Source organism: Aphelocoma coerulescens (genome assembly GCF_041296385.1).
Source record: "Aphelocoma coerulescens isolate FSJ_1873_10779 chromosome Z unlocalized genomic scaffold, UR_Acoe_1.0 ChrZ, whole genome shotgun sequence".
Taxonomy (NCBI): domain Eukaryota; kingdom Metazoa; phylum Chordata; class Aves; order Passeriformes; family Corvidae; genus Aphelocoma; species Aphelocoma coerulescens.
In genome coordinates, this window is record NW_027184085.1 from 42,075,185 (window position 1) to 42,099,976 (window position 24,792).

The following is a 24,792-nucleotide window of genomic DNA, read 5'->3' on the forward strand; positions in this document are numbered from 1 at the left end:
TTTTTATGACTTATTACTTACAAAAGAGTTGCTACAGTGTGATCTTTTATATACCAAAATTCAAAGGAAATTACTGGCTACAGTCATTCAACATACACTTACTAAATATTTATTCTGAAGCACACTTTTTCCTCTCAGATTTTATTTGGCATATTTACAATGGCTATGTGCAGACCTATGGTGTACCTCTGTACCTCCATGAGTTTGTTATCAGAACAAATTATAACCACATAATTGTAAACTGCCTGTTCCTTTCAAGTTAAAGAAAGAAAGAAAAAACAACAAAAAATCCAAACCCAGACACATCCATTTGAAAGAACATAAAACCAACTTGCTCTTATGTTCCATATTTTACAAGAAACTCCCCTTAAAGCCTTCTGTGCCTGAAGTCTTGTAACACCGAGATTATGCACGGGATTCAACTTAATACACCTAAGTTTGAAAAGTGCTTTTGGATGTCACAGTATCTGTACAGCTCCTGCACTGACAGCAAGCCCACAGAAGTAATCAGAGCCCCAGCCAGACATTCCAGGGCATAAGGACGCCATGTCTAGGGAACTGAATTCCACATGCTATCTTCTGCTGGCAAGAACAGCCTTCTAGGAACTGCCTGAAGGGAAAGGTTGCCTTTTGCTTCAAGGTATGAAAACTCAGAAACACTTGGGTCCTTTTGCTACTGTGCACCTTTGTCCTGACAATTAAGATTAACCTAGTTACTAGATGCCTGAATTGAGAATTGTCCAAACAGTTAGCAGGGTACACAGAGAGAAACTTTAACTTTGGCTTGCCTTGCCTCTGTTTGACTCCAGGTGTGGTAGCACTCTAAGACTCATCCAGAAAGAGGTTGGTAGAAATTATACAGAAAATATCAGCTTCCCAATCGAAGCAGCTATCCTTCCCCGATCTTTTCTAAGAGGAAAACTTCTCCATGTTCATTGCTACACTGAGACAGACTTCCACTACAAGGAAAACAGTGGGGAAGTCTGTAACCTAAGATGAACTTACCAGAATTTTTTCCTTCTAATTCCCCTAATATCCACCGAGCACCTCACTCATTCATACAGCCTAGAAGAAGTGACTTGAGAGATGTTTTAATTTTTCCTTCTGTTTAGCAGACATGTGAATTACACTGAAATATTAGATGGAATTGAGATTAAGGCACCTGAGAATGGCTTGATGATTTCGAAGGCAAGAGTTACAGCAATAAAGTCTTGTAGTGTACAGTGAAAATTCAACATATGAAATGTTCAAACCTGTGAACACTTTCAGTATTTTTAATTGGTTGTAATTCATTTGCTTTCTGCGAGACCTACTTTTATTCCAGCTCTGCTGGGAGAAGTATCACCTACTGACTCTTTACAAGAAACAGAGAGTTAAGACAGATAATTTTCCAAAGAACTTTCCCCAGTAAAAACAGGTAAAAAAGTGACCTCCTGACAGAAGAGGAGAACTGCACTTAGCATACGTTCTTGGTAAATACAAACCTTTGGCAAAAGTGCAAAAGAAACATATTTGAAACAGTCAATAAAGCAGATGCCAAGCTCAGCAAAATGTAAAAAACAGTGTCACAGTAATGACAAAAAAAAAAAAAAACAAACCAGCAAACCCTTAGCATGCCGATATTTTCAAGAAAAAGTCACACAAATGTTTAGATGGTTGAACTGCTCTATTTTATGCATCTTACAATACAGGTGAACTAGTGACTGAGGCTGAGGGATTTTCCAAACACACCAGTTTCAACGTGCCAAAACAACTATGAGTTTAAAAAGCCACAAAATATTAACATATTTCTCTATTTCTTGCTGAAACATAAAAATAAACAACCCGTCCCCCAAAAAACAATCACGTGATTCATGACCACACTATGTACTAATAACATAATAGCATAAGAACATTATAAACTACCAACAGAATTTTCCTAAAACTAGCTTAAAAATTAGTACAACCAGAAAGACTTCAATAGTATGTGTTTAAGAAAAACACATCTCAAACACAAGAAGATGTATCCAAATAATTTTCATTTCAATTACCTGGCATGAAAAACCAAGTATGTCCTGCACCTACGTAATTGACTAGATCAGAAGGTTCTTTCACATTGTCCATCTCCAGTTTTAGTTTTATGTTTTATCACATTAGAAAATGAATCACTAATAATTTACTTTGGTTTTACTCCTTTTTATTACAAAGACTTTGGGGAACAGTCAGCAGATGCAGAGAATTGAGAACACTTTAATTTACTGTCCCTTGAAAGAATCTGAAAACAAAGGAGACATCAAAAGATGCTTTGGACCAAGTCATCAAAATTTGCTAGCATTCCATATACTAAAAGACTGGATATTTTACAAAGCAGCCAGACCTTTCTTTGTTCCATGCAGGGAAATCATATAGTTAGAAGTCTGATAAAATAAATACCACAAAACAGTGGAATATGCAGTAGCTACTGCCCTTTATACAAGTCTCCATTGAAAATACTGGTTTTAGCAAGGGTCAATGAGAAAGCTCCTATTTTTTTGTCCTGTTTTGCCATTTTTTTAATTTAAAAAATGCATTTCCTATTAAATTCCAGAAAAACGAGTAGCCTTCAAATTGGACTTCATAAATTCTCTTCAAGCACTACAGAGGTGTACAATAATACTTCTTTGGACATTACAACAAGATGTTTGGCCCCTCTACAGAGTTCAGGTACACCGTATAAAGTTGGAATTTTCAAAGATACTCCACTTTAACATAAAAGTTCCTGCTAAAAAAGATCTCTAGTATTTTTCCATCCTCAAATGTTGTTAAGACATTTAAGCAAGACTCAAGGGAAAATGATATTAGAAATAAAAACAGCCATTCACTTACACCACCCTTCCAAGGCACTATGAAGAAGGGACATGTTTTCAACTGTCATTGTTCAGCCTTGGAAGTTCAGGCCACAAGTTTCATCTGAAACGAAAACTTCAGAAAAACCACTACTGATCATGAAACCTGAGACCAAAAAAAATGGCAACTCTTTCCATGTTTGCAACAGCACCGACAGCAGATGAGCACTATGCTCTGCTGTAAGTTCCACCAGAAATTTAGTATTTCAAATATCACAAGAAGTACCCAAACTCAGAAGCTCTTCAGCTGTATTAAATTACACCTCAGAATCCCTCAAAAAGACAAAAAAAATCGCCCCCATAACAAAAACAAACCAACCAAACAAAAAAAATCCCATAAAAACCTTTTTCATTATTAAGCTTTAATCTGTGCCTAAAGAACAGTTTTGTAAAAGTACAGAAAGACTGTCCCCATATATACCCAAGAGCAGGGTTTATTACTTGCAGTGATGATGCCTGATACTTTAATCAGAGCCAGCTTACTGCTATAGGCAAAACTGAATTTTTCAAGATCGTGGATTAAGGGACAGGATGCTGTGCAGCTTGTACCATGGGGAATGGTAAATGAGGAACAAGAGAAATATTCAGATCTAAAGTAAGGTAAAAGGCTCAGAGCTAGGATGCACACAGAGTGGGGGGGATCCCTGTAGAGCTAGGTTTGATGCTTCTCAACAGCAGAAACATAAAATTGAACATAGCAGCAGCATTGCTAGGAACAGCCAGCTGTGTCACTGTGCATCAAGAACTGTTTTCTGACCATTGAACCCTTCTCCCTCAATGGCAGCAGCAAGCTTTTCTCTCCAGGGCTCTGCCTCATGCAAAATAGGAACGGGCTAACAGCTATTTTGCTCTCCAGAGCAACCCACTGCCACAAGCGACTGCTTGCCGTGCCTGTGGCAAAAGACAACCCTGATTTCAACAAAAACATTGTAGAGTTGGGGATGAGAACAAACCTGAAACACCAGCAAGTTCAAATTACTAAGCTTCTTTTTATTTAACAACAGTTATATTAGAATGTGCTTTTTCAAAAAATTATTTATCATCTATAGATGTTGAATTTCTATACTTTTTCAGAGGTAACCAGACTAATTCTCAGATACACTGTTGTTTAACATGGGGTAAAACCACTACTTCAATCAGTTCTCTCTCCAATATTTACTAATTACATGTATTTACCTTTTGATTAAGTTTCTGGTTTGTTTTCATTAAAGTCAGACTCTTCTACATGATCAAAACCAAGAAACATTACATTGAACAGAAATCCTGCAATTGATCACCTGGTAGGGTGACCACGACTATTTCCAGACACTTCCTCAGCCTCTGTTAAACCAGTGACAGATTGCAGTTATTAACAGGTCAGTGAATAAATTAATTCCAGGGCACTGAAAATGATGCTCATGAAATGAAAAGTGGCCTTGCTGACATTGCATCACTATTTCTAGACAGTGTGCTTGAACACCAAATAAATCTCACAACTTGGATGAGTGCCAAAAACTAGTGACCTAGTTTCATTAGTGTGGGAAAAGACTAGCAATTGGTCCTAAGAGAGCAGATTATCAAAATAACTTCACACAAAAACATTCCATAAAGAATTTTCTTTAAATCAGACATTTTCCAATCTAACAAGTCACTGGAAATACTCTCTCCCTTGAAATCAGTCTGAGACCCATTAAATTCTAAAGTTAAAATGCACTTATATTACTCATGCTAACATCCCTACACATTTCAATTAAATAGAATAAATATTATCTTCTTTCCATCTCATTATCTCTTTCCATCTCATTCATAATAATTTAATACTATTTTAAATCAAAACAGCTTTTGCATTTTCAGTGAAAAATGTAACACTTCAGGCTTAAACAAAAAGTTTTACTAATAAAAGTAAGTCTATTTTTAAGCACACAGTAATCTGCTCAGTAATCTTCCTTGATTAAAAATTCCTTGGCTTCTCTTCAAAAAACACACTGAGTATAGATGAGCTCAACAGCTGTCAACATAATTTTTAGGAACTTACCAAGTATTGTTGCGTCTATACTAGCCCCCATTTATACACTCCAGCTGGTCCACAAGAGCCCCACTCCCAATCCTTCGCCTCCAGTAACATCTATATTGAGATGAAGACATTTTGAAGAGGGAATCTTAATAACAACGCAAAGATACTTCATCTTCTTTTCAACTTTCCAAAGCCTGTTGCTTTCTGTAAATTGCTTTCCATTCACTAATCCAGCAAAGTGCAGAAGGTAAACTGAAATACTGTAAGAAAACTATTATAGCATTGGTAAAAATCCCAGAACATTCTTTCATAAGTCAGACTTGAACATGACATAACTAATGCAATTCAATTAATTTCACCCAGCAATCCTGGTTACTGCTTACAAGTCCTTACTAACACGTGCCAATGACAAAACTGCAACTGTTCTCTGTGTGCTATGCGCAGTGAGGATCACTTGCGCAATGACATACACAAAAGGTCTAGAATTTAAAAGGATGAAACAATCCCTGAACATTTAATCTTCTCAAAATGTTGGGTTTTCTTTTATCCTCTGAATTCCCTCTGGATTCATGGCTACCAAAAAAATCCTAAAGGATGATCATAGCTTTTGTAGGCTTTACGGTGGCGAACACTCGTGTCAATGGAAATTTTAAGCAAATAATGTCATGAAGACTGGTGACTAAGTTTGGAAGGACATACCCATCATTTAAATTTCAAAAGTGCCGTGGGAGTATATGGGAAAAAAATAAACAGAAAAGAAACTCCATTCTAATTACTTTCTTCTTAATAGACCATTTAAGAGAATCAATAGAAAGTTTTAGCATCTTATTTCTTTCTCTTGAGTTATTAAAAACTTTTAAAAGTCCTTATGTTTGTATCTCCAACCTGTCTTGTTCATCTATCAGTAATCTCCTGATCAGTGTGCATCTTTTTGCACTCCTTTTTGTCTCCTACACCTTCTGTCTCTGTGTTCATGCACAACCTCTTTATAGACTACCATCCCAACTACATGTACAGGCTGCGGCAGTATCATAACCAGGTGCTGTCAACTGTAGACTTAATAAAGGGCAGGCACGGGCACAGGGGGATGCAACACAGAAGCTGAGTCACTTTAAACCACTTACAAGTGGCTTATGAGCTGTTTGATTCCAATTTATGAAGGTTGCTAATCTCACCCATCAAAATCATGCAAGTCTACTACACATACTTTTATCTCACAACTAAAATGCACATTTGGTCACCACTTCTACAGGACTGCTGAAAACTACCAAGTGATATGTAACATGATCAGCTACACGGGTTTGTATCCAGTGTCTCATCTTCACCATCTTGTACTAAACTGTGTCTATCGCTGTGCAGATTAACAAGCTTCTTAACACTACAAGGAGTATTTTCATCACTCTTTTTACACATCTCATTTAGTGACAAACCAAGAACTAAAATAAGGAGTCTATGTTTCTTGGGCTGTCAATGCAGAGAGACAGGATAGGAACTAAGTCTTTCAAAATTGCCTAGCTGGTATGAATAATCTTCTTTATTCCTTTTATTTTGTTGTGTTCCACTGCCCTGCCATGTTTTTCGTGCATATAGACTGGTAGTTTGATGATAATATACTTCTGCTTGATTATATACTAAAAGATAAAATTAGATTTTTTCCCCCACCACCTCAAGGTATTAGAAAATAAATTCCCAGCCCAGACTGAGTTGCTTATGCATTTTCATCTTCGTTCTTCATTGCTTCTTTAAGCTTAATAATTTTCTGTACTTCACCTGCCTATTTTCTCTGCCTCTCCTAAAACCCCTAAGGAGTTCTTTCTCCTTACCCCTTCTGCTACCGTAGAGATAGGAAGAAGAGAGAAAAAGCTGCATTAGTTTGTCAAATAAAGTGAGTAAGTGAAGCTGCAGGAAGAAAGGACACTACTGAGACAATATTTAATCTCTGACAATGAGCTGAAGTAGCAATGAGGCTCTTTAATAGAGGAGCTTTGAAAGTTAGTCAGAAAAGGCAGAGAACCTTAAAATTCAGAAATTATGACTATGGAAGAAGCTGAGCCTAGAAATATAAGCTCAGAATTTTTGTTTCAGCCCCTAGGCCACCAGAAGGAGTCAAGTCCTTAATTTGTCCAATATTTATTTCCAGAATGCAATTTTTTTTTTATTTAAAAAAAGACCAAAACAACGAAACTGCCAATTTTTAACAGAAAATTTCATGCAATTCTGTTTTCCATATCCAGAAAATTTTTATTTTTCTCAGGCCCCATTTTTCCCCAGAAACACCGGCTATTATTGCTTGTTTTTGCATAAGCTTAGAAATAAGATATTGAAAGAAGATAATAAAAAAACTTCATATGAAAGTGTGCCATTGGAAGTTTCTATTATGATTTTCAGTGGACAAGAGCACTTGAGATAGACACTAGGTTTTGGTTTCAGGACATGTTTGGAAAACAAAAAAGGTGGTCTTTTACAAAGTAAAAAAGGGCGGTCTTGTACAAATACTTTGTACAACTTTTTAAAGTAAGTCCAAACTTTGTGCAAGGGGAAAATCATTTCATCAAAGGCATTCATGAACTCGGATAGATCCATATGAGTGAACAGAAAACTCGTTTAACTGATTAGGTGCAAGTCTGTACACTGATAACTTTTTTATTTTAACTGGCTTTGAAGAAATATAAAGTTCCTTACCTAGAAGCATCTTAGATCATTCTTTTCTCTACTTATTTTATTCTTTTCATGTCCTCTTCCCCTGAGCACCCCAAGTGCTCAATAACCTACTTTACATCTATGTTATGAAACCTAATGGGAATTCTATTCATATTGTTACAGTTGGCCTAGACCATAATTTCTATTCAGTGTCATAATATTCTAAATATGTGGTGAGAAAAACCAAGCTGCAAAAGCAAAGTTTGGGTTTGCTTTCTTTCCAAAGCTTCACTCCACAGTTCCCCACAGTACCGAGATGGTCTGGAAAAGATACAAATGTGACAGTACAACCCATGCTCACTGAAATGGTACCTGAATGGGGCTTAAGTCTACATTATTTAAGGAGGATGGAAGACCAAATAACTTGTTGCATTTTTTTCATTTTTTCTGGCTGTCATTCAAAAATGAGCAATCCATCAATCTCACAAAACAATTTTCCAACTCACAAAAGCTTTCTTATATACCCATGATAATTATAAAAGCAATTGATAACATTGCTCAATTCATTGTAACAATGACTTTTAATAAAAACAGTATTCCGAAATTCAATCTTGATATAAAGAACAATGGCTTTATTCTCCCAAGACATCACAAAAATCTAAGGAACATTCAATCATTGGTAAGGTAAGATTTGATTTCTCCATTGGAATATCATACTGATCTCAGAACTTCTGTACTCTGCTTTCCAAGATCAAGAAAATTTCCCGTCTCTGCTCTTGCACTTCCTCTAATGCTCAACTTGGCTTCTGGGGCTTTCTTTTGTCCTTGTTTTACTTCCTTCTTCCTCTGCAGCATCAGGGGACAAACCTTAACTAAACACAGTATGTTGCACATGCAGTGCTGCTACTTAAGATACTGAAATTTCTCAAATGCCTGGCTGTTAATTCTGCTTTGTAAACAGGACATCTCCAAATTTAGGTCAGGAAGAAATGTCCTGCAATCTCTGCTAGCAGAATAAACCAGAATGTCAGAAGTGGTCCATTTCTTACACTGAATTTGACATTTCAAGTACTATTCTAAACAACTGCAGTCATCTAGGACACACACGATAGCCTTGGATACCTCCTTTTTCTGTAGGAAGCACTAGTTGAGTTTTTAATATGGATTTGGAAATGGCTGAGTTTTTAATACAGATTTGTTCCATGGCTAGCAAGCAAGGGGAAAAGGTTGCTCTGAGGATCCCTCTGCAAAGTTAAGTATTGGAGACACCTGTATCATGAAGGTACAGGGGTAGTTCGGACGACACGGAGCTCTATTATCTCTTTTGTAGGATGCTGCTACTACTCAGGAGGTTTTCTATTTATAAAAATGAAATAATTTTGTAAATAAAATTTGCAAGACATTAGTTTTATGTATGGAGCTTTTGCAGTGTTAGTATTGCAAGAAATTTTGCAGTTTTACCTCAACATCACCATTACAACTGATCCCAAAGCCAGGGACAAAATGAGTCACTTGATGAATATCAGCTTATTTTTATTTGAGAAAAGGAAACTCTAAGAACCACAATTCTCTTTAACTTACACAAGCAGAACAAATTTACCCCCCCTCTAGAAATATTCTATATATTGTGTTTAATTACTTTGAAGAAAACATGGATGTTAAGACATCTGTTTTCAATGCTATTACCAATTTTGCATTTCAGGCCATTTATTAAATACAACGCATGAAACAAACATTTAAAAAATTAATTGCAACTAGAGGTATTGAGACTTCAGATGACTGAAGAAAAATAGATAAATATTGTTAGAGCAACTAATTTAGGGTAACTAATTTATCAAATCATAATAGAATTGTTAAATGTTCAATAGTCACTATTGGACCACAGAGAAAAAAAATTAAAAGCTTCTCTTAATTGTAAATCAAGAAGAAGAAGATGCATCTTCTTGGTTCTTCCACGGTAAAAAAATTTAAGGCACAGTATTGATGAAATGCTGAAGATGCTGATTCAGGAGCTTATTTAAAACTGTCTTCTACTAGTATTTAATTTGTGCACTTTACAGTATTAAAACTCTGACACAGGATGGAGATAAAGAAACAGGAGAAGTAATAGAAGTCACAAGGGACATTACAGGCTAACTGAAAAAAATCCCCAGACTCAGACCTAACTCTTCACTTCGCATTTTTTTCCCAGTCAGTCAGTCAATTGTCACAGGACTAAGAGCCGAACTTTAAAAATTTAAGAAGACTCCTATATAGGTTTCCTTACATAATTTAAAAAAAAAAAAAAGGGTATGTAAAACCTCAGGACACTATATGAAAAAATTAAACACGGAGAAAAGAATAGGCTAGTGAAGGTAGGAATAAAGATGGACAAAAGAAAGGTACAGTATTACCCAGGTAGGATATATAAAGTCATACAAAATAAGCAGATTTTTCATTCCAAGTATGTCTGTGATGATGTACTGTCAAGAAGCACCTATATGCAGGAAAACTACACTAAATGTGGAGAAGCTTTCAAGTTCTACTTCAGACACTACCACAAACAGTAACACTTTAATTTTTTCAGCATTTGTCAAATGCTATTACTAATACCGGTGAAACTGAAATATAGAATTCTAAAGAATATCCTAGCAGTCCATTGTAATGTGCATTGGATTTCAACTTGAAATGTCTGACATTCAATTTAACCTTTACACTTGGCTGAATTGGACAACTACTGCTGCTAGCAAGAACACATTCTGTGTGAGTTTTTCACATTTGGAAATTCCCTTGACATCTTTCTCATCCAAAATAGAAATTTTTTTTCAGTTTTAAAACAAATACTGCAACAGAGACCATAAGGATGTTTTTAAAAGCAAAGAATTAATACTTTCATAGGTAAGGAAAATACACTATGATTACCTAAATCCACTTTTCATTCTTACACTGATTTTCTTCCTATGCAAAAAAACCTAGTATTTCAGCGTTCCTATCTCTTATTTTATAGTCTTGTTATCTGCAAGCACTATAATTTCTTCAAATACAATTTAAAGTCTAGAAAAACCATCAAAACAATACTGTTACCAAAGTAAGGGGAGAACACAGAAATGCTGTAATTTAATCTCTCCCTTTTTCTGTATTTTAAAGACAAAATCAGTCCAGTCTCATACATCTTGAAGCTTCAGCTTCACTTTTGGAAAAAACAGCTCAAAGCAACTTTTAGATGTAGAAACAATATATAGCTTATATACAAAGACTTTCTTAGAGACTTAACAGCTTCTTTTTGTTTCCTTTCTTTTTTTAAAAGTCTTCTTCATAAAATATGCTTTTCAACTGAATGCTCTCAAGGAAAGCATGATCCCAAGATTTATGTGCTTGGTTTTTATTTTAATATTAAACAGTGGAAAACAGTTTGGTAATGAAATAGTGGGATTTCTGGGAGGAGCATGGAAGAATAAAGGCAAAATGATAATGAAATTAACAAAGCCTTGCTAATTAAAATGCCTTTATAAACAAAACAAGCCAAAAAAAGAGTGGCAGCTTGCATGTATTGGCCTATATGCAGGCCAATAGACACAGTTTTTATCTAGCAAGATCAAATTACCTGCTTACACAAGCGTATTAATTTCAATGGAGCTCTATTTTTTTTTTTTTTTTGGTGGAAGCATAATTGTTTATGTATACCAATACCTCTACCTTACACCTAAATCTTTTGTGGAAATAAATTGCATAAAGAAAATGCAAATTATTTTTTATATTTATCCCTGTCTTTTCCACTTCTTGCTATCACAGAATACTCGCCCTTGTGCAACTAATATATCTCATTCTATTAACAGAGTAGAAAGTTTATGTATATTGTTTACAAGCATTTTATCTTCTCACAACAGATCTAATACTGAGTGGTATATAAATATGATACTAACAAATAAAAGCAGATCTGCCAGCAACGCATCATCTATCAATTCCAGGCTTAATATGACATCCATTGTGAGAATCTAGAGATAAACAACCGAATTACACCATGAAGTGAGAGAGTTTTAAAAAGTTACAAAGCAGAAAAACAAACTACTTCAAGAAACAGATGCTCCAAAAAAATTTTTGGCTAAGAAGAAAGTTGTCACTGAAGAATACTTCCTTTGCAAGTTGAGAGACATCAAAAACTACATTTAATTAGTGACCGATATTTGCACTTTTTTTAATGTCAGTTTGGGAAACAAAGAGAACAAACACAATTTTCTTGTGTAAAAAGACTCTTCCCACATTATTTTGAGTTCCTTACAGACACAGGATTACACAGAAAATAAGTTGTTTAAACAGCTTTTTAACTAAGAGATCAAAAAATAGTAACTCCTTTTAGCAATGAATAGCTTTTAGAAAAGTCACTCTGACTGGTAACAAGCATCTCCTTAAACTGCAAAGCTAATGCAGTCTAGTTTCTCATGAAATCCTGTCTCATACAAACTCATTGCTGTCCACTGAGATGAGTATTCTGACTGAAACATTATCCACAGCTAAGGCATACACAACAACTCCCTCCTGTGCGCTTTCTTTCATGCCCAAGAATAGGTTAGTTCATGCTGAAACCTTTTCATCTGAGGCCAATAAAATTTTCCCTTCATCTGGCCACCTACTTTTAATAAAATTCTAGGGACTGTTTGTTTTTGCAACCTCTACCCTGTAAACCACAAATTATACCACAACAGGCTAACAGACACCAAGTTCACAGTGAAGAAACAAGAAGAAGAGAGGGGATGAACAGACCCATACACACTCTGAAATACAATACAGCAAAAAGAAACAGTCTAAGAGATTCCTGGACTATGTGGAAGATAATTTCCTGACAGAGTTGGTGAGTGAGCCAAGAGGCCAGGTGCCCTACTGCTATTTGTGAACAGAAGGATGATGTTATGCTCAGAGGCCATCAAGGGCACAGGCAACCATGAAATGATAGTTTTCGGTTCTCAGAGCAGTAAGGAAAGGGGTCAGCAGAACTGCCACCTCAGACTTCCAGAAGACAGACTTCTGCTTGTTTAGGAGACTAGTTGATAGAATCCTTTAGGAGGCAGTCCAGAAGGGCCAAGGCTCTCAGGAAAGCTGGACATTCCTTAAGAAGAAAATCCTAAAGGCAGAGGAGCAGACCATCCCTCGGTGGCAAAAGAAGAGTCAACGGGAAAGAAGACCAGCCTGACTGAGCAGAGAGTTTTGCTGGAACTCCATAAAAAACGCAGAAATACTTAGGAGACAACCCCATGCAATGCTTCAGGCTTAAGGCAGAGTGGCTGGAAAGCTGCCTGGCAGAAAAGGACCTGGGGGTGCTGGCTGACAGCAGCTGAACATGCTGTGCCCAGGTGGCTAAGGAGGCCAATGGCATCTTGGCCTGTATCAGCAATAGTCTGACCAGCAGGACCAGGGCAGTGATTGTTCCTCTGTACTCAGCACTGGTGAGGCCACACCTCGAATCCTGTGTCCAGTTCTGGATCCCTACAAAAATGACATTAAAGTGCTTGAGCATGTCCAGAGAAGGGCAATAGAGCCAGTAAAGGGAGCACAAGTCCTGTGAGGAACTGCTGAAGGAGCTGGGATTGTTAAGCCTGGAGAAAATGAGGCTCAAGGGAGACGTTATTACTCCTTACAACCACCTGAAAGGAGGTTGGGGTCAATCTCTTTTACCAACTAACAAATACTTCAAGTTGTGCCAAGGTAGGTTTACACTGGGTATCAGGAAAAATTTCTTCACGGAAAGGTTGTCAAGCACTGGAACAGGCTGTCCAGGGAAGTGGTTGAGTTACGTGTAGATGTGGCACTTAGCGACCTGGTTTAGTGATGAACTTGGCAGTCCTTATCTGACTGTTGGACTTTATGAGCTGAAAGGTCTTTTCCATCCTAAATGATTTTACGATACGTTTTCCGTGTTGGTATAGGACCACTTGTGCAATGATGACTGGCAGACTCACCTTAGAAAACAAAAATCATCAATAATATTTCTACTCAAGTGACTTTCCCATCACCAGGTTACCAAGCTTTCTTCTCTGTTGCACATTTACACTAGTTCTCTTAATCTTGACTTCCTTACTAGAAACTGGGATGTACTTAAGAGGAAAACCAGAAAGATTTTCTACTTTTCCTAGTTCACATTCTAGCAGTTAAGCTTCTTCCATAATGCAGAAAACCGGGTTTAGATTCCCAAATGCAGAAGAATAATCCTGCTCCCTCACAACGCGAACAGCAGGTCTGTGAACACAGCTATTGTATAGAGGGAGGCACTGCTGTCACCCCACTTGGTCTTGCTATGCTGTCTGCCATGGATGAATTTTCTGAGGAGATTCAACCTGCTACAATACAGCATACTCTATAAATGCCTACTTGGTCAGGACCCTCAGCACACTTAGAAGGGACAATTAATTTTGGTTAGCTCAACTAACTGCTGCTCAAACTTAGCCTTTAGACAGTTGCAGTACATCTGTGCATATTCAAAAGCAAAATTTCTTGCACCTGGGAAATCTGTGTTAATACTGTTTGGTCAATAGACAGCATCTCACTGGGTCTTTTGATAACCACATTTCATTAAGAATGGAATAAACCATAACATACAACAAGGTCCAAAACCTAACAGTTGATATACCCTGGATCTGTATTTTAATACTATTAAATGCTAGTAACAGTCTTCTAACACAGCTCTTTGATTATAACTTTCTGGGGTTTTAAAAAAGCAAACCCTCACAGTACAAATATGTTTTTCAGAAAGCCTCAAACACCCACATTAATTATCACCCAAGTTAAAATTTTACATTTATCACATACTCCTGGCAGCTGACAGAGCAGAATAAAAACAGTGGCTTGCCATGTTATAGTTCAAAGAAGCAACTCAGTTTGTCAGCAGATTTCAGGTGTACTAGATAGCAGCAGAAATCTATGTAAGCCTCTTAAGAGCTACAGCTCACTCACTTCAGCTCCACTCCCCAGCTCTGTTTTGGCTCAGAGCAGCTTGAAATAAACTCAGAAAATACTCCATTAACCCATGAAGCTATGGTTCGAGTGTGTACATCTGTCTTCCCTACTTAAATGATGTATGCAAAATTCCTTCACTCATTCTTCACTTTCTGATGACAAAAAACATCATCAGTTACTATTTGGATGACAAGAAGCAAAAAGGGCTGAAACATTGTCACTGCTCAACAGGACTGATCAGGAAAAAGTTGTGATTAGCTCAAATACATTCAACAAAAATAGCTGTCAGAAAGGCTGATAGGAATAGGGGAAAAAATTCATCACTGAATGTACCCCAAACTGTTGTAAATTGAAAAGTCAGTGTAACAAGATTAAATCTGTCATATTTTCAAGGAGCTGAAGACATGCACCCGAACAATTATTTTAAGAGGAGATAAAAAAAAAGGATTTTTCAAACCTCAGTCTTTGAATAGCAGTAAAATATTCTGAAAGAAACTTATAATGAGACACTTAACTAGCATTTTAATGTAAGAGCACACAAGTTTGAAATATCTATAATTAACTGAAGACAAGGAAATGAGACAAAAGGTTGAATACTGAGAATATATGGAGAACTTGACCTGAATTTCTTGAACTGCAGAGTATGTTTCCAGTACTGTCCTACAGAATTTCTTAGGAACGGAGGGGATGGGAGAACAAAGAGTTAAAACTGACAAAAATAAACAACACCAATTTCTGCCTTTTTCTTCACTAGGACTTATTGCCAAGGCACATGATTTCATGACAACACCACTACAAGTAAATACATCTTTAAAATCATTTGCATTATTATCTTTATCTGCCACTAAAAAGAAACCAGGCATCAATCATAACTGTTTTCCTCATGTAAAATGTAGTTCTGACCACAGAAAGCACTGACTGAAATTACATCTCAACAATAACCATAATAATACAGCAATTGAAATTGTACAACAATTGTCCAGATTAGTCACAAGATGGGACAGTTTTATACACAAAGTTCATACCACTACTCCCATTATGATTGTTTTCACTGTTTTTTCTATGTGACCTGCAGTGGTATCCATTAGAATTGGATATAGTGCTTTCAAAACAGGTTCCACCCGTTAGAAAGAAAACAGGAGAAAAGAAACAGTATGAAGTTCCCTAGAACTTTCAGAAATTAAGGCAAAAAATCACAGGGATGCACTTTTTTCCAAGTTATTGCCCTTCTCCCAGAGCAGCAAATATCTTAACTAAAGTAGCAATGATTGATACATAAAATAAAAACAAAAGGTTTTGCAACACCTCCTTGAACATTATTTATTACATAACTTTCATTTACCTTGAGTCTAGGAAAAGCAGGTCAGCTGACCTTTCAAATATAAAAGAAGTTTTTGACTCAAAAAATCTTGGCAAGATAATACATTTTTTCACAGCTACACTTTCAGTTCTTAAACTCTTTACAACCAATAAACAAGCAGCTTGAAAGCAGAATTTGAATCCTAAAGTAGCAAATGTCATGTAAAAGTGGATCTTAATTCAAATAACTGGTTTTGTACACTGACAGTTAATCTTTTACTCTTGCCTGACCCCTAGCAAAATTATATTTATACCTTCAGGTCAAGACATAAAATGCCATTTACAGAATCCCTCAATGTTGACTTAGTTAATGAAGACTTTGTTTAAAAATATAATATACAGGTGACCCTCCCTGAAAATAAGAAAAACACTTTTAAATTAATTTTGGTAAATAATACAAGCAATGAGCCATAAAACATGCTACAATTCTTAATAGAAATACAAAAATAGGCAGAAATCCATAAAATATTCAAAATCTAATACTAAATATATATGTTATTTAGTTATCTGTTGTAGCAAAAGCAAAACATTCATACCTGCACCTGGAATGATTGCCAACTTTGTTTCAACTAGGCCCATTTTAGCAGAAGAGGCTAAAAAACAGAATGTAAAGGAGTTCTTACTATAATGTAGAGGGAAAAAAAAACAATGAAAAATACGTAATGATGACCTTGAAGTTTACTAATTAAATTTTCTTCAAAAAACTAAATAAATCACTTTTTAAAGCATTTGTTAATTTAAAAAACTTCAAATAGATTCTGATCTGCTTTTAGCAAAAAGATCCAACTACTTCCATCAAGGTAAATTCAGTACCTTATTAATTTTCACATAGGAAGTAAGCAATTATACTGAGTAACAGAGACTCGCTTCCAAATGGAAAGTACTAAAAGAGAATGGCTGTTATTGCTTAACATCTTAGAATGGGGTAGAATTCTGTATCTGATTATTTGAATTCTTGAGGTGACAGAATATTCTCTAAGGTCAAATAATTTTATAAATCCTAAGTCACTGGCAACTGCTCAGGACCAAGTTTCCATTTACTTTCCATCAACTTGCTTTACAGTTCTAACAGCTTATTAGCTCAAGGTTCCTCTTTTCAAGAGTTGTTGTCACTTTTATAATTTAATCTCTTGTGTAATAATACATTCACTTTTGCTCTTTCCCTGCATCCTGTTTAGATAAAATCATATCTCCATCTAGAGCACTTCAAATGCACAAGAATCAAAAAAAAAAAAAAAAAGAAAATAATTACATAACCCTTCAGGCAATACTGATAAAATTAGGGTCAGAAGAATCAAATAAACATTTAACAAAACCAGTCCAGCTAACTGGGTTAAGTTGCTTTAAATGAAACATTTGCAAGTACTTAGACAGGTTTCTGCTAAAGTCCTTTAAAATAATGGGTTATAAACAATAGTAAGTACAATGTCAGTTTTATAAGACTGTTGCCAACAGATGGATTACTCAAGCCATCTACAACACTAATAATTCTATATTCCACAGCAGGATTCAGACCTACCTGCCACCCGTATATCACAGGCTAACGCAAGTTCTAGGCCACCACCTAAGGCAGTTCCATCTATTGCAGCAATAGTAGGTACAGGCAGATTAGCTGTAAAAGAAAGTACCAATTAACACCAACCTCACAAAGAACATCTCCGGAATGTGATTTCATTACATTTTGCTCATTGCACAGTCATACTATGGGAATAAAGTTTCATAAAATAAACTGTGACTAAAAACTGATTGATTCATCAGCAACATTTTGGCAAAAAAAATGACTCTCCTTATCCCTCTGTGGCTGAATAGGTTAGCATGCCTTTCTCTGGCTTCTGCTAACTTTTGACATAAATCTGAAAAGTGAACTTCAAGAACACAGATATCAGAGCTAAACAAAGCCTTATACAAACAGTCCCAGATGAAACAGAGGTGTATGTATGTATGATGTGCCTGTGATGCTTTCACAACTAGAACCTCTCTGTGTCTTGACATTTCTAGACCACCACTAGCAATAGTGGCCACCACCATTGCCCCTTTTCTCCTGAGAATCAGCAGTTAACAGCTTAATAGAAGTGGGAAAGTGCTGCTGCCTGTTCTGAGCTTCCCCTCCCCCTCCACAAGCTGAACCCCTTTGTTCCAAGCACGGGCAAAACCAAATGTAACTCAAACTCTTCAGCAGTGTCTGATTGGCCGGTCACCCCGGGTCCGCCCCCAGTCGTCCCCTTTCTCCTTCTCCAAATAAAAGAGAGGACCAAGGAGGGGCCCGGCCTCTTTGGCTTTGTACCCTTTCTGCGAACATCTGTGTGCTTCTGTTTCTTTGAAAGCTCCTAATTGTGGGAATTAGGCAAGCTAAGAGCTGTATTTCTCCCTCTTTGCTTCTGCTGGTGGTATTAGATTTGCAGCTACCATTTTGCCGCTTTTAGAGCTGCTGAAATGCTGGATTGCCCGTGCTACCTCTCTAGGCTGCCCGAGGCTTTCTGAGGCATTGAACTACGAGCCTAGCCGGTAAAAAGCTGTAAGTGTACTTCCTCATTTGGCACCCAGCATGCTATCTCTGAACTCCAGTTCTGAGAGACTTTTAGGGTGTCCCGGCAGCTGTGTGTCTGCTGGAGTTAGCTCTGCTCGTCCTGATGTGCCAGCTCTGTGTAGCGAGCTGCTACTTTTTGTGTAACAGTGAGCCCAGAGCCTCAGCCTGTACCTCCCCCACACTACGTGGCGAGGGAACGGCTGGAAAGTAGAAGACCTCCTTCGCTTGTTCTTTTTTTCTCCGGACCTGCTTTCCTGTGGTAAATCCAGAAATCTGGTGAGTATTTCCCTGCTGGTTTAGGGGCTCCTGTCTTAAGCTGGTGCCGGTGCAAACTTTCTCTTTTTTTTTTTTTTATTTTTTTCCCTCCTTTTTGCGATTTGGGGCTGAGGGTTTGTGGTGCTGCATTCGTAATGGATCTGAGGTTTCTGCACACCATTGAGAAATATACTACCAAGTTCAAAGCTACCTTTCTTGTACTGGGCATAAATACCCTAAAAATCTAGTTCAATCTTTTGTACAATGGCTTTTTCAGTACTTTCCTAATCTGACCTCCGAGGACATGAGATCTTCTGAATTTTGGGATAAGGTGGGGAGAAAACTCTCCTCTCTTTGGCATTCAGGAGATGAAACAGTTTCAAAATTTTTTCCTCTCCTGTTAACTAAGTTATACTTTGCCAGAGAAAAAAGCAGTACATGAAAAGCCACTGCAAAAACCCTCTTTTAATTCCCTTACACCCTCTTCCAACCCCTGTGTCCCTGACCCTTCTTCCCCTACGCTGGAAAACACAGCTAGAGCAGACTGCTTTTCAGCTCAGAAGAGCCATCGTCCTCCTGGCTCACCCATGTTTCCTCAGCACCCTGCCTTGGATGGAAATCCGGACCCAGTTCAAGGACCTTTCCAAAACCTTTTCTCCGCTCCTTTGTCCCCAGTTTCTAGCCCTCATGTTTTAAGCACACATAAAAATCCCTTCACCCCTGATCTCTTTGTTCCCAGGGACAGCCATTGCCATGTGCTCGCAGCCCGGGAAAAAACCCCTCCCCCCAACCCTTTTTCTCTGAGTTTGTCTCCAATAATGGCAGATGCAACATTTTTTCATCCCCAAACTACACCTCTCACAATCCCTTTCTCCCCCATCCCACAAATCCCTTCTTGTCCCCATCCCCTCCCACTCCCATGTTGGAACCTGTCCTCACCCCCAACCCTGCCCCCACAGTGTCATGTTTCACCCCCCGTTCCCACCCATGACTCAAGTGCCACCCCTGCCTCCCACAACCCCGCCCCCAACCCCTCCCCTCCTCCCGCCGCATCCCCGCCTCCACTCCCTGCCCCTGCCCCTCCACTCCCCGCCCCTGCTTCCCACTGTCCCACCCCAGGTTCCCACAATCATGTGACTACCCCTCTAAATCTGGGATCCCATGACTACCGGGAAGTAATTCCTGCTGCTACTACTACATTCTCTCGTATTAGCAGTGGAGCTAACCCTGGCTGGACACCCTTTCCTTATTCTAATATTAAGGATTTATGCAAGGCAATTAAGGAGTTTGGTATGCACAGTAATTATTTTAAGAGCCTTTTAAGTGCTACTTTTGCAACTCACTTACTTGTACCTCATGATTTAATTACAATAATGCAAACTCTTCTCACACCTGGTGATTTTGTGTTGTGGAAACAACAATGGAAAATAATTTTATCTGATTTATTCCAAATTTTGTGGCAAACTTCAGACAATCACCTGGACTTTGGCAACAATTATATCACATGAGACCTTTTATCTGGTGACAATAATATGGCAAATCCCCAAAAACAAGCAATGCTTATCCCTCGTCCAGTTCTTACTGAAATCACATGTGCTTCTGAAAAAGCCTAACATTACTACCATCTCAGACTCCTACATCTCATTATACCAACATCACACAATCGCCAAATGAAAATATTATTCACTTTTATAACCGTTCGCACAAAGCTGTCTTTTCCCAGATCCCTAATCCTGACCTCCAACAAGCGCTCCTACTCTAACTGCTCCAAGTGAATACGAATGATGCTTGCAAACAAGTCATCCTCACTCTCCCTTTCCACCCAGCTCCGACTGTTGAATCCATCCTTGAAGTCTGTACAAAGAAGGTGCAGCTGAACACAGCTGTTCCCTTTTTGAAAAAAGTGGGGATGGTTGGGGAAGTTGTGGAGAATGCTATGGATACAGTGGAAACTCAAGGTAACCTTATATGCTAGCGTTGTCAGAAAAAGGGACATGTAGCTCGGAACTGCAGAACAATTATAATTGCTGATAAAAACTCTCCAAAGACTGTTTCCCCAGGTCAACAGCAGGGAAACTAGCGACTCAACGCGTCCTAACAGCTCCACATTCAGACATAAATAGGGCTGCAGACAAAGCAACTTGGACTTCTGGACTCAGGTTTAAGGTAACCTGTGATGAAACACACCATTTCAACAACAACAAACAGACTGTAATACCCGTCTCATTACAGAATGTGGACCACATTCATTGGGGACACTCAGGAAACACCTGCTGGGATAGAGGTTACACCCACACTCATGAAAGTAGATCAGAACGGGTGTTCTAACCTAATTGTACAAAGTATATAGCCACTGTACTTTATGCCAAAGGGTCAAGTCATTGCACAGGCCATTCCACTGCCCAAATACCTGCCCACAGATGGTCATATCCCAGCCACCTGTTGGACTGAGGTTTTGGGAAACAATAAACCTGTAGTAGAATGTAAGCTCTGTCACAGATCACATAAAATCAGTATCATGGGAATGACAGACACAGCTGCTGATGTGTCTGTCATTCCATTTGATAAGTGGCTTGAGCAATGGGAGTTACAATCTCAGGGCATCATACATGGGATTGGAGGTACCCAAATTGCAAAGCAGTCCAAAAACACCATTCAAATTGAAGGTCCTGAAGGACAAATAGCAACACTTCGTCCATATGTCCTAGACACCAAATTCTCCCTGTGGGGAAGGGATGCCATGTCTCAGTGGGGAACAAAAATTGATATCACCCCTAGGCATCAAAATTTTCCCTTGCGGCCGCTGGAGCAGAGTGCCAACCACAAAAGCTAACTTGGAAAACAGATGAACCAGTGTGGGTTAACCAGTGGTCACTAAAAGAAGAAAACTTAGAGACACTCAAAACATTAGTAGCTGAACAATTGGCTAAAGGAAATCTAGTACCAAGTAACAGCCCTTGGAATACACCCGTGTTTGTAATACAAAAACTGGGAAAGAACAAATATAGGCTCCTCCAAGATCTTAGAGAAATCAATAAGGTTATTGAAGACATGAGACCCCTTCAACCAGGTATGCCATCACCTTCAATGCTCCCACAACATTGGCATTTTGCTGTTCTTGATATTAAAGATTGCTCCTTTCATATTCCACTCCACCCTGCAGATGCCCCTCGATTTGCATTTTTTGTGCCCTCTATTAATCATGAAACTCCCATGGAACGTTATCATTGGTTTGTGCTTCCCCAAGGTATGAAAAATTCTCCAACTCTGCCAGGAGTATGTTGCTAAAATTCTATCTCCCATCCGTGCCAAAGGAGAGAAAGCCATCATCCTACATTACATGAATGATGTGCTGGTATGTGCTCCCAATAATCAGTATCTCGAGCAGACACTTAACATGGTGATTGAGGCCCTAGAGGCCAAGGGCTTTGAATTACAACCTGAAAAAAATGCAGAGAACAAGCCCTTGGAAATACCTCGGACTCAAAATCACAGAAACCTCTAACACCCCAACACCCGTCACCATTAATAATAACCCAAAAACACTAGAGGAAGTGCAACAGATCTGTGGGACAATGAACTATTTAAAGTCCTGGTTAGGACTCACCACAGAGGATGTAGCTCCTATTGCAAACCTGGTAAAAGGGGAAGGCATCCCCCAGATCCCTGACAGAAGAGGCAAGGCAGTCTCTCAAAAAGATACAAGAGCTCATTTCCACCAGACAAGCACACAGGTATCAGCCCTCCCTACCCTTTAAGCTTGTCATTCTAGGGAAGGTACCATGCTTTCATGGCCTCATGTTTCAATGGGACAAAGAGCAGAAGGAACCCCTCATCATAATTGAATGGGTGTTCCTTCCACTCCAACCTCCTAAAACCATCACACAGCTACAAGAACTAATGGCAAAAATTATTATGAAAGGTAGAGCAAGGCTCCGCACCCTGGCAGGATGTGACTTTGCATGCATCTACTTACCTGTAACAACTGACACATTAGATCACCTACTTCAAAATAATATAAATTTACTATTTGCATTAGATAGTTACTCAGGCCAAATCTCCAATCATTACCCAAAACATGGCATGTTTAATCTGCCATTCTCTTTCATCCCTCGAGAGATTCAAAGTAGAAAACCCCTCGATGCAATCACCATTTTTACAGATGCTTCAGGAAAGAGAAAAAAGTCCATGATCACATGGAAAAACCCAAAGATGCAAAAGTGGGAATCTGACATCAGTGTAATCCAGGGATCACCACAAGTAGCTGAACTAGCAGCTGTTGTTAGAGCACTTGAGAGGTTCAAAGAACCCCTTAATTTAGTCACAGACTCAACATACATAGCTGGAGTAACTGCTAGAGCTGAGCATGCTCTCCTAAAAGAAATCTCAAACAAAAAAATTTATTATTTGCTCTCAAAGCTAATTTATCTGGTTTCCCACAGAGAGCATTCCTACTTTGTCATGCATGTGAGGTCACATACAAACCTGCCAGGATTTATTGCAGAGGGTAACCATACAGCTGATGCTCTGGCTATGCCAGCAGACATAGTTCTATCAGCCAACTCACCAAAGCTCCCCCAAGTTTTTGAAAAAGCAAAATTGAGCCATGCCATGTACCATCAAAATATTCCTGCTCTTATCCGCATGTTCCATCTGTCACGGACACAGGCAAAAGCAATAGTGGCAACATGTCCCAACTGCCAGAAGCTACAGCTTCCACCACTGGGCATGGGAGTCAATCCCAGAGGCATTAATAGCGGTGAAGTGTGGCAGATGGACGTCACACATTTCCCTGAATTTGGGAGATTAAAATACGTTCATGTTTCTATTGATACCTTCTCTGGTGCTATGTATGCCTCTGCACATGCAGGTGAAAAGGCTAAGGACATTGAAAAACATCTTGTCCAAGCTTTTGCTGTGCTCGGTATACCTGAGGAGATAAAAACTGATAATGAACCTGCCTACACCTCTCAGGAATTTAAAAACTTTCGTCAGCAGTGGGGATTTCGACATGTTACAGGTATTCCTCACTCCCCAACTGGACAAGGCGTTGTTGAACGTTCCCATCAAACCCTCAAGCGAATGCTGCTGCAGCAATCAGGGACCACCAAATTCAACTCGCCTGTCCTCAGACTCAGCAAAGCACTGTTTACAATAAACTTCCTGAATGGCACCTTTGAGGATCCAAACCCTCCCATTTATCGTCATTTCCAGAACACCGGGAGACAGAAACTGAAGGAGAATCCAGAAGTCCTGATCCAGGACCCAGAGATTCAAAAAATCCAAGGACCATACAAACTTGTAACTTGGGGACATGGATATGCCAGGGATATACCCCTCAAGGACTGAGGTCGATCCCAGGGAAATGGGTAAAACCTTATGTCACTTCCTCAAAAATTAAGGAGGTTAAAACTGCCTCCTGGACGAGACGCCATAAAAGGGATCCTGATTCTGCACCCTCATGTAAACCCCCTACTGCAGATTTTGATCTTAATCACTTAAGTTAAGTAGCACTGTTTTGCACTCACATTTTGCACTGTATTTTGTAAATCTTCATCCTGATACCCCATACTGTAGATGTCCTAACTAACCCCCTGAGTTTTAACTGGGGAACTAGTTTAAAGACATCCTAGGTACTGTCAAGTTGTAGGGACGATAGATTCCAATTATGTTTTGCACTGTCGTTTTGTTACTGTTCTGTGCACTTGAAGTTACTAAAAGTTACAACCCAGCTTTAAAGAAAAAAAATAGGGAATTGTTGCTGCCTGTTCTGAGCTTCCCCTCCCCCTCCACAAGCTGAACCCCTTTGTTCCAAAGCGCAGGCAAAACCAAATGTAACTCAAACTCTTTAGCAGTGTCTGATTGGCTGCTCACCCCAGGTCCGCCCCCAGTCGTCCCCTTTCCCCTTCTCCAAATAAAAGAGAGGACCAAGGAGGGGCCCGGCCTCTTTGGCTTTGCACCCTTTCTGCGAACATCTGTGTGCTTCTTTCTTTGAAAGCTTCTAATTGTGGGAATTAGGCAAGCTAAGAGCTGTATTTCTCCCTCTTTGCTTCTGCTGGTGGTATTAGATTTGCAGCTAATATTTGCCGCTTTTAGAGCTGCTGAAATGCTGGATTGCCCGTGCTACCTCTCTAGGCTGCCCGAGGCTTTCTAAGGCATTGAACTACGAGCATAGCCGGTAAAAGCTGTAAGTATACTTCCTCAGAAAAGTCTTCAGTTTGACAAAT

The 24,792-nt window shown here is 38.7% G+C and overlaps 1 protein-coding gene across 2 annotated transcripts in view; it reads right to left on the reverse strand.

The window, feature by feature from the left end:
* AUH (AU RNA binding methylglutaconyl-CoA hydratase) overlaps positions 1–24,792 on the reverse strand; it is a 118,745-nt gene that overhangs the window by 39,221 nt on the left and 54,732 nt on the right. The window contains exons 5-6 of one of the 2 annotated variants that reach the window (XM_069001741.1): positions 17,303–17,395; positions 16,320–16,376 (exon numbers count right to left, since the gene is read on the reverse strand). The exons of the other annotated variant lie outside the window; for it this stretch is intronic. Of the exons in view, the coding sequence (XP_068857842.1) occupies positions 16,320–16,376; positions 17,303–17,395 (150 nt within the window). The remainder of the gene's footprint in view (positions 1–16,319; positions 16,377–17,302; positions 17,396–24,792) is intronic. 2 annotated transcript variants of the gene reach the window in all.